Source organism: Primulina huaijiensis, chromosome 17, assembly GCF_012295235.1.
Source record: "Primulina huaijiensis isolate GDHJ02 chromosome 17, ASM1229523v2, whole genome shotgun sequence".
Classification (NCBI taxonomy): Eukaryota; Viridiplantae; Streptophyta; class Magnoliopsida; order Lamiales; family Gesneriaceae; genus Primulina; species Primulina huaijiensis.
In genome coordinates, this window is record NC_133322.1 from 5367371 (window position 1) to 5379054 (window position 11684).

General features: G+C 32.7%; 2 protein-coding genes across 2 annotated transcripts; one reads left to right on the forward strand and one right to left on the reverse strand.

The window, feature by feature from the left end:
* The first annotated feature begins 111 nt into the window (after positions 1–111).
* On the forward strand, positions 112–1018 carry LOC140963226 (calmodulin-like protein 3). The gene has a single exon (XM_073422517.1). The coding sequence runs from the start codon at positions 258–260 to the stop codon at positions 897–899; it is 642 nt and encodes a 213-aa protein (XP_073278618.1). The 5' UTR covers positions 112–257; the 3' UTR covers positions 900–1018.
* A 1131-nt stretch (positions 1019–2149) lies between these two features.
* LOC140962759 (uncharacterized) lies at positions 2150–10127 on the reverse strand. Its single transcript, XM_073421734.1, has 5 exons — positions 9622–10127; positions 6740–6875; positions 3376–3596; positions 2985–3158; positions 2150–2442 (listed from the first exon to the last, which is right to left on the reverse strand). Exons 1-5 carry the CDS (start codon positions 9823–9825, stop codon positions 2356–2358), a joined length of 822 nt encoding a protein of 273 aa, XP_073277835.1. The 5' UTR covers positions 9826–10127; the 3' UTR covers positions 2150–2355.
* Between the last annotated feature and the right edge of the window lie 1557 nt (positions 10128–11684).

An 11684-nucleotide genomic window follows, 5' to 3' on the forward strand; every position in this document is an offset into this window, starting at 1 on the left:
TATATATAAAATATTTATATGATCTTCACTATGCCTCGTGTTAAATTATACATCATATGTAATTTATTCGATAGTTGATGGCGGCCGATTTGTTGGTCAAGAAAAGCATATCAAAACTACGCGGAATCCTAAAAGTAAAAACACCATAAATATATAAAATACCAAAAGTATTTCCGAGTTTGATTCTCCAAATTATATTCTCAAAACCAATAAGCCCTTGTTTCCTACATGTTGTTTCAGGTCTTTTTTTGCACAAAATGATTGCTATATTGTTACCCTCTGTTCTCTTCATATTTGGCCTTATTTATACATTTTCTACCATCCCTACAACCAAGAAAACTGCTAATATATGGTTCAGATATATTCTAGGCCTCCATGGAGAAACTGATCTTTCCCAAACAGAGCAAGTCAAGAAAACAAGCCAAGGCATGGATACCAAGAGTGAGATCAGAAGTGTTTTTGGGACATTTGATAAGAACAAAGATGGGTACATAACCAAGCAAGAGCTTAGAGAATCACTCAAGAATATTGGGATCTCAGCAGAAGAGAAAGATGTCGTTGATATGGTGGAGAACTTTGATTCAAATGAGGACGGTTTGATAGATTTCGACGAGTTCGGCGAGCTTTTCGAGTCGATTTTGGGGCGGAAGGAGGGTTGTTTGAAAGATGAGAGTTTGAAGGAGGCTTTTGATGTGTTTGATGGGAACAAAGATGGGTTGATAACAGTTGAAGAGTTGGGTTTGGTCTTATGTTCTTTGGGGCTTGCACAAGGAAAGAATTTGGATGATTGCAAAGAGATGATTAGGAAGGTGGATTTAGATGGAGATGGAATGGTTGATTTTGATGAGTTCAAAAGAATGATGAGAAATGGGATTGAAAGGCTTGTTTCGATTTCTTGATCCACTGTAGTTTTTTTAGCTTGTTTAAATTGACTCTGTTACGATGTATTTTGTACAGTGTTTGTATTGTTGATGTGCAAGATAAAACATCAGTTTCGTCCTATGTTTGACTCAAACAGTTACTTTACCATACCATTATATATTGGTTCGAATGATATTTTTATTTTTTTTTTATCGTAGGTTAAATTTAACTCACTTATTGTAGTTCTAGGAATTAAAACAAATCTAGAGTTTGTTGTGCCGTTGAAAGAGTTGGTGGTTTTAGAAAGAAATAGTTGTGGACTCAAATATTTGAAACAATTGATTGGACCAAGTCTTAATTTCCAAGTGACTAGAATATATNTATATATATATATATAAACCGAGTTTTTTAAAATTGAATCAATCAAATTCTTTTTAAAAGAACCATTAAAAATCGATTAATCCGATCGAAAATTAAATTAATTGATTTATTTATTAAAACAAAAAACAAGAAAGTAACTTGTGCATATATTAAGTCACATATACATGCGAGGATTGCTCATCAACAAACTCGTATAACAATCGCGTTGTCACATCGTCAAAAAAGAACAAAAATATAAACACAACATATTATAAAAATATATTAGGTATATTACAAATAATAGTTAAATCCGTACAAAAATTTATATTATTTAAAAATATAGATTAAGTCGATTAACAAATTTTTCGAAAAATACCAAACCGATACCAAACCAATTTAACAAATATTTTGAGATTCAAAACCGAATTTATGACATAATTAGACCGAATTTCCGAATTAATTCGTTTCAATCGATTAATTTGACGCTCACCTTTGAATATAAATATAACCTTTTAAATGACTTTGTGTATCATAAGCCTAAGCTTAATTATTTTTTCTTGATTTGTTTTAATACATATATTTGATTTTATAATATATATATTGTCTAACTTGTGAGATGAAAAGACAGAATACATATAATAAAGATGATAAATCGATATACATGAATAAAAAAATTATATGATTTTAATAATTCATAGAATTTAAGTCAACCATTTAGATTAAACAAGAATATGTCATTCACAATAATAATTAATTCTCGTAAATATAAATTTAAAATATAAATTAATAATATTTGCTACACAAAATCGTATATGATTTTATCCCCACGGTAAAAACCGTTTCCTCAAAAGATAATTTCATAAATACCTTTTAAAAATAAACTCACTCACAAGAAGTATTATAATAAGAATAATAATCAAGCAAAGGCTCCAAGTAATAATCAAATTCAATTGAAATAGGATGAACTGTTGCAAGTTTAAGAAGTTTTGATAGACAGACCTCAGATAAGTACACAGCAAATAACAAGGACTTACACAAACTAGTCACTACAGCCGAGCAAAAGTGCACGTCTTGATGAATCATGAGGTTATTTTTTAAACCAGCAAACAACCGAACCCCCGGGCTCCTCGTTCACTAAAACACATCAGGGTGGAAACGTCCAGATATCGAGTTGCTCTGTTGCGCTTGTTTGAGGTGCATTGCAAGGGCATAGTTGTTGACCTGATGAACACAACAAGGTATCACATGTTTTGACTGAGATCCAAATATTTTGTCTAGTATTATGTAGAAAGAAGACGACTCAGAGATTTTGATTACATGGAATTGGAATTATTGTCAAAATAGCAACCACCCACTTGACCTTTTTAAGTAAACAGAGTCAATTTCTACGAAATGAATCAGATATTACAAGTTTCCTTCGTCAAAAACTAGTTCACATAAAATAAATTTTTAAGCATGATTATTGGGAAACTGCAAAAAATATCAACTAATGAGGTCAGCATAGGCAGGAAGCAGAAACTTAGATGGCATGGATAGCTGGAGAGAGACGAAGAATCGAGAAGGGCTACTAAGACAACTTGGTAAAAGAATGCTTATATATCCATGTCAGTGTCTCAAAATCTGTAGCTAAGGCATAATTTAGTGTCATGTGCGTTCTTCCGTTAGTTTCCATGCATTCTGACTTGAGTAAGGACATAAGCCAAAAACCTCAACACCCTAATCAATTCACACACAATTTCACAAGTTTAGCCCAAGAATCTGACCTCAAGAGTCCTCAGCTGCTCCTGGTACTGCGACACTAGCTGTTTCAGTTGATGCAACTCCCGGCCCATTTCCTCGAACTCTTTTTGGCGCTCATGTTGGATTGACACCGCTCGCTTCAAAATAGTATTTTCCTGTATGAATGCTTCCAGCTGTTGCTTTAGAACAATGTTCTCCTATGGTGCATGATTAGCATATTTATGAATTAAAAGCAAGAATAAATAATTTCAAATCACGCACGTGGGGGAAAATTAGAGAAGACTGATACCATCAAATGAGGGAAAAAAAAAGAAAATTACATGGTACACTGATAATCCTTTGCTAAATACATTATCGGCGTTGTCAATGGGACTCCGTACAGTAGGTTTTTAAGTAATAAATTACAGAATTTACCTTCTGAAAGCTCTGGGCAGCTTCTGCAGTTGCATTTGCACAAATAGACTTCTCCAAGGACTCAAGGGCTCGTGACACACGTTCTTTAGCTTCCTCTACATTTGAAGCTCCCGCAACTTCTCTAACCAAGAGCTCAACCCACTCTGTACCATCCATGGAGTGATTGCTTCCAGCAGGTAGTTCCTCCCTTGGAGTAGTCTCCACATTATTTGCCACTTTATCTTATGTTACAGAACAAAGCATAATAAAACCAAAATACAATAAATATTGAATCTCCAAATTTCCAAAAAATATATTATGTGGGCAATAACTTCTGCAAGCAATCCGTGGCTTAAGTAAATGTAAAAGGAAAAGCACAAAATTTTATCAATAAAAACATGAAGGGATCACAAGAATTCAGGTCTTCGCACAACCAACAAAAATTTAAAATTTCAAAGTTTAAACAAACTCACTATAAAAACATGACTAGATGAAGGGCTTGGAGTTAAAGTCAACTACTAAAAAATCTGCTGAACTAGATCAAACATGGATTTAAAGCACATTCAACGCATGTTTCCCATGTTAGCAACAATTTTGCTTATCTGACCATGTATCTATATTAAGTAATCACCCTCACGTTTTGCAGTCCTATTGAAAGACTAAAGCACACGAAGACATTTAAACTATGTCGTGAACTGTTGCATGAAAACTCAGAATCTATGTTCTGTATGAAGATGGCAAGAGTAACTGTATAGAAAAAAAAGTTAAATCATTTCAGCTTCAAAAGATTTCTTCAATACTTTTTTTGTTCGATACATTTCAGCACTCAGCAATGATCTTTAGGGTAGGAGAATTCCGCATATCCATTAATATCGCCAGAAAATATTGAAATTCATTTTAAGAATGGTAAAATGTTTTGCAATATGTGTCAAGACGAGACAAGGCTATGGATAAACTCAGTGAGATGGAAAGAAGTCCAAACTTAGGCTGAAAATTAGAGGTGACACAAGAAAGGATCGAAACAGAGATGGCTGGTGATGAAAATAAAAAGAACTGACACGAAGTATAGCTATTTTGTTGTGTACACAAAGAACTCTAGGTCATAGAGAACAGGTTGTCAAGTGCTCTTCGGTTGGAAGAGGGGACCAGCTATGACCACCAACTTCTGGAGAATTGAGTATTCCAGGTGATGCATCAACTTCGCAGTTGCTACACCTTTTTAAAGATCCCTTACAGGGGTAGGCAACCATCCAAACCTTAGGAGACAAGGAGATCTGTCAGCCTTCTACACGGTGCCCAGCAGAGACAGTTCTATAAGAAGACAGACCTTCAGATTGCCATATCTCTTTCTAAAAACAACACAAGCTTGAATACCCTTATAAGCAGCTTGAAAGTCCAGTAAGAAACAACGGAACCTAAGAGCAGATCCAATCAGAAATCAGGTACAAGTTTATAAGCAATTAATGATCACCATTCTTTCTGAATTCGGTTTCCCGAGAGCTTTGAACATAAAGTCAGCATTCATAATTCATAAATTTCCTAAAATTTTTCTGCTTCACAAGAAATTTTGATGAATGAAGTATTTAGGAGAAATAGTAATTCAAAATCAATGTACAAGATTTTACCGAATTTTTTTTTTGTAGAAATTTTAGCTTTACCCAACAGCTAATTATTGAGAATTAATGCCTCGTATGGCCGTTGGCAAAATACACCACTGAGGAAGAATGATGCAATTTCAAAGTTCATAATTTTGAGAAACACAATACATAAAGGTCTTCATATCACTAGTGAGACATCCTCACATCATGAATCCGTCTATTTATTGCTTTGCCAAGTCTAGATTTTCTTTCAACATTATCAAACTTGACAGGCAACATGGCGACTTGAACCAACTACTCCTACAAGATTATGTTATGTCATATTTATTCTCTAGTTAGTTTGATCTTGTGAGAATTAAATGACAAATACCTCCATCTGTATTTGACTTTGCCTAACCTCCTCTCCAACAATTATTACATCCACCTCCCTTGAAACAAAAGGTAGTAAACACCCTAATTTTTTGTGCAACACGACTTTTTTCGTTCTACTATTCAATCTTGAAAAGGAAGATAATGACAGGAGTGAGGTTAACATCCACGTACTTATTGCTGCAACCTGTTTAACAACAGAGTTCATTCACTCAAAAACAAAATGGAACTTTGGTTACAGCTAATCCAAAATTAACCCATATCAGCACCCCAATAACTCAAAAGATACCCCCACTAAAGCTGTTGCTCGAAGTAGTTGCACGAGGAGTGGCATGCCATGTCGTGGTTTCTCATGATATATCGCAAGCACGTAGGAAGACGAAAAAACATCAGACGGATAAGGAGGTGAGAGGGGAAACATTTGCAAATAGAAAAATAAACGAAAATGAATGTAAATAGACTCGTGGAAGGTTTACCGAATGGAATTTACTACATACCTTAATTTTTGTTGGGGTGAAAGAATGATGAATGTAGAGGGACTATCTAGATCAGATGATAGAACATGTGCCCCTAAAAATATTGACGGCGTACTCTAACCCTTGGCACCACATTTTCTTCTCTCAAATTTAGTTAAAAGACACTACATCGCTCTAAAGATGAAATTAAACTAACCTATGATATGTAAACGAAAAAATTATAAGCAATCAACAAAAACCTAGTGTGCTTTCTCCCCGTGGTAAACAATTCGCACTCTTCTGCCTCCACTTTCTAAAAACAGCAGTTACTGAAGAGTCATTCATTACCTATTACACCAGACTTTGATCCATGGCATGTAAGCACAAAAAAATAAATCCAAAAACAAGATAACAGAAGTATGTCACTCATCTGGAATTACAGAACAGGAGAGAGTTTTTTTTCCCACTAATCTACATCACATAAAATTAGATGATGGATGAAATTATTTTTCGATTGCAGGAGCTGATGCAACGAACGACGACTAAACATAAATGATGTGAAACACCATAAACTATCCCCAAGGTGCTAGATGGCTATAAAAACAGAAAATAACAAGCTTGAAAGCGACATCTGTGAAGCCATTTTTGGAGAAGAGGAATCCACTAAACTGAAAAGTAGTATTCGCACAAAAAACCAATTACAAAAACGAAAGGCTGTGTGAATATTGAAACAATGGACTGCGTCAGACTGGAGAATTCAATAATGGCCACCAAATCTAATAACAGGTAGGGAACCACAATATTTTTAATAATTTTTATCACGATGATTTATCATGGATGGTAATATGCAAAAAATTAATTGATTCATGACTAAAAAACAGCAACTGAAGAAATAAGCATATATCATTTAATGAAACACCACAAGTAGCGATTGTCAATAAGGATGCCAAAAGATAGAAAAACCTTGAAACGAAAATTGTGCATTAATGTTCTGGGTAACATCAGATGCGATCGTCGTCGTACTCAAATGAAGCTCATTTAATCTTTTGATGGCAGAATCCAGATCATCACCGGATTCTTCAAGGACTCTCTCCAGAAACTGCAAATCCAAAGCATTCATAATTGATTGATTAGTCCAACACCACCGGAAAAAAGGCGAAGGATAACAAATGCTCAACAGATCCATCTATAGAAGTTCCAAGTAAGATATATGAGGCAAAGTCCACGTAAAAAAATAATGAGCTTACACCCGTTCATATAGAACTAAAAACACATACCATACTTGGCATGTCACAGAAAAGCATAGTGAAATTCAAAAACGAAAAAAAAGCTAAAATTGATGCCTAACAAAGCAATTTTATGTCACAGACAGTTAATTAGCACTGGACATTCTTGTACCAATGGTGCAGCAGTTGAAGAAACAATGATGGTCCCTGGATTAATAAGGTGAGTACTGTGAAACTTTTTGGCAGCGTTTGGATTATTTTTCTGGGTTTAAGGAAATTTTTTGGAGAATAATTTTGGGGAATGTTTTTATGGGATGGAAAAGGCAGGTTTTGAGTTGCTTCACACGGAAAAATGTTTGCCTTAGGGTCATATTTAAGGCTAGAATTTTTAGAAATGATATTTTTTAAAATTTTAAAATATTTGTTAAGCTAGAATCTTATACCAAAAAAAAAAATTTAAAAAGATTGAAAATTTAAATTAAAAGCAATACTTATGTAGGGATGTATGGAAACATGTTTTGAAAAGGGAGTGAAAATAAGATGACAATATTTGTTTAATTTGGGGAGGGGAACGTTGGTTTCCAAGGTCGGAACCAAACATAATGCTCGAACTTTTAGTGCAGTCTGACCTCAAAGAAAAAAATATTTATACCAAAAGGCAATTTTAGTAATTTGAACTCCCCTCAAAACTCCCTCTATTTTAGGAAAGAGTATCTAATTAAGAGCCCATTGATCTAAACTATCTTAAACATCATATAACATTTTAAAGTTTATAAACTACTTTTAACAACTTAAAAGTTCTTCCATCTTATTTAAAATTAAATTCTGAAAACATTTGTATAAATAAGTCATATGAGATTATAAGATGATTTTAAAACTGTAGTGACAGGTAGAATAAGACTTTTCCATACACATGTTGTGTTGTTTTGGTTATTTCTCATAAAGTTCATGTGATCATAACATAAGTTGCATTATCTGAATTTTTCAAAAGATCTTATAAGCTCTTAGCAGCTTATTTAAAATATGATAATGTTCAACAAAAGATCTTATAAGTTATAACTTCTAAGCAGCTTATTTAAAACATAATAATATTTAACGAACACTTAGAAACATCTTATAAGATGTTTTAAGAAGCTATCAATCAAACTGCCTCTAAAAAGCTTTCTGAAACCACAACTTTAATACTGAAAACAAACCTGATGCGAGATCATCCTATGACCTCTTATTAGAGCATGGCCCTTTATAAAATAAATATAAGACTCATAACCACGCCAAACAATATAAAATAAATATAAGCCTCATAACCACGCCAAACAAATCTAGATGCACAATTAAGACATTCGGATGGTCCTAAGATGTAAGAAAGTAGTAAGCAAATATGGTAAGTAACCAAAAATGGAAATTTTGTTTTTACTACGAACAGGTTTTCATAAGATATGATTCTATGACAAAATATCCAATATTGTAGCCTCATGGAGCAATTTTACTTAATTGCAATACCCCATCGATGAGATGTGCATAAAATCAAATATTCAATTATTTTTCAGATGAACGGCAGCAATTGACCATCCAACAACTCCTACATTTGGTAATGAAAACTCTTAATAAGACAATAACCTTGCATATGTAATTAAGTAAGTAATATATGGGTACATGATCAAGCAACTCCTGCTAAATTCAGCAGCTGAAAATCCAGATGACTTGCGAATCATTTGTGACCTCTTACAATTCCCAGCTTGCCATGGTATTTCACTATCTTGCTACTATATTAAAGTCATAGGGATGAGTTGTATAGTGAACTTTATTTGCAAAAAAAAAACAAAAAAAGCAGGATTTTACTATTAAACGCTGCACCCAAATTTCAATAATAAACATAACGCTACTTAGTGTAGTTCAGGGTAGTGGGGACAGTCTAAGAATAAGTAATCTATGATCCTTAAAAACAGGTACAGTTGTTGTGGAAGACAAACATAACTATGCAAAGGGGGGTCTAAGTAAGATCCAAGAAGGAGAATGGAGTGTCATCAGAAGGCGCAAGTTTTAAAGTAATATGAACATGACACTGAAGATAACCGCTGCAGTCCTCGCGCAATTCGAGTCATTAATTTTTCACTTCACATTCTGCACCTTTGCTTAAAGTACATGAGAGAGCTGATAAATATATGTTACGATAGAAGCTATTCGCTGTTCCCTGAACTGAACTTCCATCTTCTTCCTCAAATTTTCTCAATCATCTTAGTCTTCCTTATATTTTCTGGGATAATAGTAAAATAGGATCAAGATTCTCCCCTTCGTTTATTTAACATGATCAAGCCCAATTGCACATATGCAGAGTTCATAGAAAGGCACGGGAATCATTACAGTGAACCAAAATGGTAAACTCATGGTCTCGGAAAATCAATAAACACTGCTGATAAAATATCAATTATCAAATTTATTATTACTTCAATTAACAAAAAAATAATAAAAAAAAGTGTTCTATGTGAATCTATCATCTAATGCAATCAAAAACTAGAAATAACATATAAGAATTCCAAAGGCCGAAAATATATATATAAAAAATCAGGAATAAGACCTTCAGAATCAATAGCTGAATAAATTAAAAATTGAAAAAAATACCTGTTTTTCCATATCCGGAAAGAGAGTAAAGAGAAGATCGATCGGTGAAGAGTAATCAGAGACTAAGTAGTTGAAAGAGACAGGCCTCGGGGGAGAGAAATTCCGGGAAGGAGATGAAGAACAACGGATTCTCTTGGCGACTGGTGGCGACGACGGCGACTCCTCGAAGAAATTCGATCTCTTCCCGCACACTATGGCAGACATGTTTCGCCACAAACAAAGAAAAATCCTTCCTCTACTCTGTCTCCGATCCCTCTAACACCACTTTTCTCATGCAGAATCACCGAAAATTATCTATATTAGGAATTAAACGGAGTAATTATTCGGGAATCGAAACAATTCCCCGATTCATAACATAATCGCAATTAAGCTTTAGAATTTATATCTTCTCCATCTATCTGTATTTGTTTCTTTCTTCGCGCATTTCTATGGCGGATTTATCATATTGCATTGAATAGGGTCGTTGATTGTATGACAGGGCTGTGACGGTAACTAAGAAGCACCTACAGCCACGTGTAAGGGGTTTCCTGTTTCATCGCGAAATTGTCATATCAATAGCTTTAAGCGTCTTTTTGTTGAAGAAGATAACGAACTAAAATTATTTTTTAAAACAAATATAAAAAAAACGATTTTGTTTAACGAGTAGGTATCATGTGAGATCGTCTTAACCCTACCCATATTTACAATAAAAAATAATTCTATTAACATAAAAAGTAATATTTTTTCATGGATGACCCAAATAAGAGATCCGTCTCATAAATACGACCCCTGAGACCGTCTCACACAAGTTTTTGTCTTGTTTAAAAAGAATAATATTTAGTTACAAATTTTGTTTTAAAATCTTTTTTAAGAAGTTTTTGTAAAAAAAAAAGTTTTTTTAATAAATGATTAAATTTATAAATTAAAAATAAATATAAAAAATAAAGATCCAATAGTTTTTGAAAACAAAATTGAAAAACTATAAATCAGAATTTAATATTGATTTAGTAGTATTTGAAAAATAAGTGATTTCCAGACTAATTTTTTTTTTATGAGAAACATTTTTGTAAAAACAGAATAAAACATCTCACATTTTAATGAGTGAACTTAAATATCCCCATTTTACTTATAAATAATGACATTATTATAATATTATCAACTCGTTTTAAATCAAACTTTCCCAAAATTCCATGTTTTTGTCTTTATATTTATGTATCATACTATGCACATATAACGTATTTGCATTACTACAAGTCTATATAGTATTTGATGTTTTTATAAATGTGGAAATACGACAAAGGTTTTTATAAAGTTAGAAATATTTTTGGAAGACCAAGATTTGTCATATTTCAAAGATAATAAGATTTTTTGTAATACGGTTTTATGGATATATATATATCTGAGACGGGTCGACCCGGTTTATATATACAATAAAAAATAATATTTTTCATAAGTTGATTGAGATAGATTTTGTATTATAAAATTAAATCGATATACTGTCTTGTAATTGATTTTGTGTTTAAATATACGAGCTTGACTAAGGTTTAAGTAATTGAGTTATCAAACACTAAATACCGTCACCTTAAATTGATTGAGATGACGACTATTTGTTTATGACTTCTTATTATTTAAAAATTAAATTTTTTTAATGATAACTAGATTTTTTTGTCGAATTCAAACATAAAATTTTTGGTTCATCATAATAGGTTTTTTGTTCGACGATTTTACAAATATATATATCCATGAGACGGATCGACTCGATCTATATATGTAATGAAAAATAATATTTTTAATGAGTCAGATCAGACGATAGAGCTATTTCACAAAATCCACCGGTTATATCATTTTACAAGAGTTTATATATTTATATAAGATTTTTTTTGTAGAATTCCAACATAAAATTTTTGGTTCATCATAATAGATTTTTTGTTTGACGATTTCACAAATATATATCCGTGAGACGGATCGACTCGATCTATATATATAATGAAAAATAATATTTTTAATGAGACATATAGATGTTAGATTTATTTCACAAAATCACATATCATATCATTTCACAATAATATATATATATATAGACA

Bases quoted from the DNA above. Each gene is read 5' to 3' on its own strand.
- LOC140963226 (XM_073422517.1), top strand. From the start codon at position 258: ATGATTGCTATATTGTTACCCTCTGTTCTCTTCATATTTGGCCTTATT.
- LOC140962759 (XM_073421734.1), bottom strand. From the start codon at position 9,825: ATGTCTGCCATAGTGTGCGGGAAGAGATCGAATTTCTTCGAGGAGTCG. The intron at 6,876-9,621 runs GTATTTTTTTCA...TTGGATTTGCAG, and splicing joins TTCCGGATATGGAAAAACAG to TTTCTGGAGAGAGTCCTTGA. The intron at 3,597-6,739 runs GTTTTTCTATCT...CTGTAACATAAG, and splicing joins TGCACAATTTTCGTTTCAAG to ATAAAGTGGCAAATAATGTG.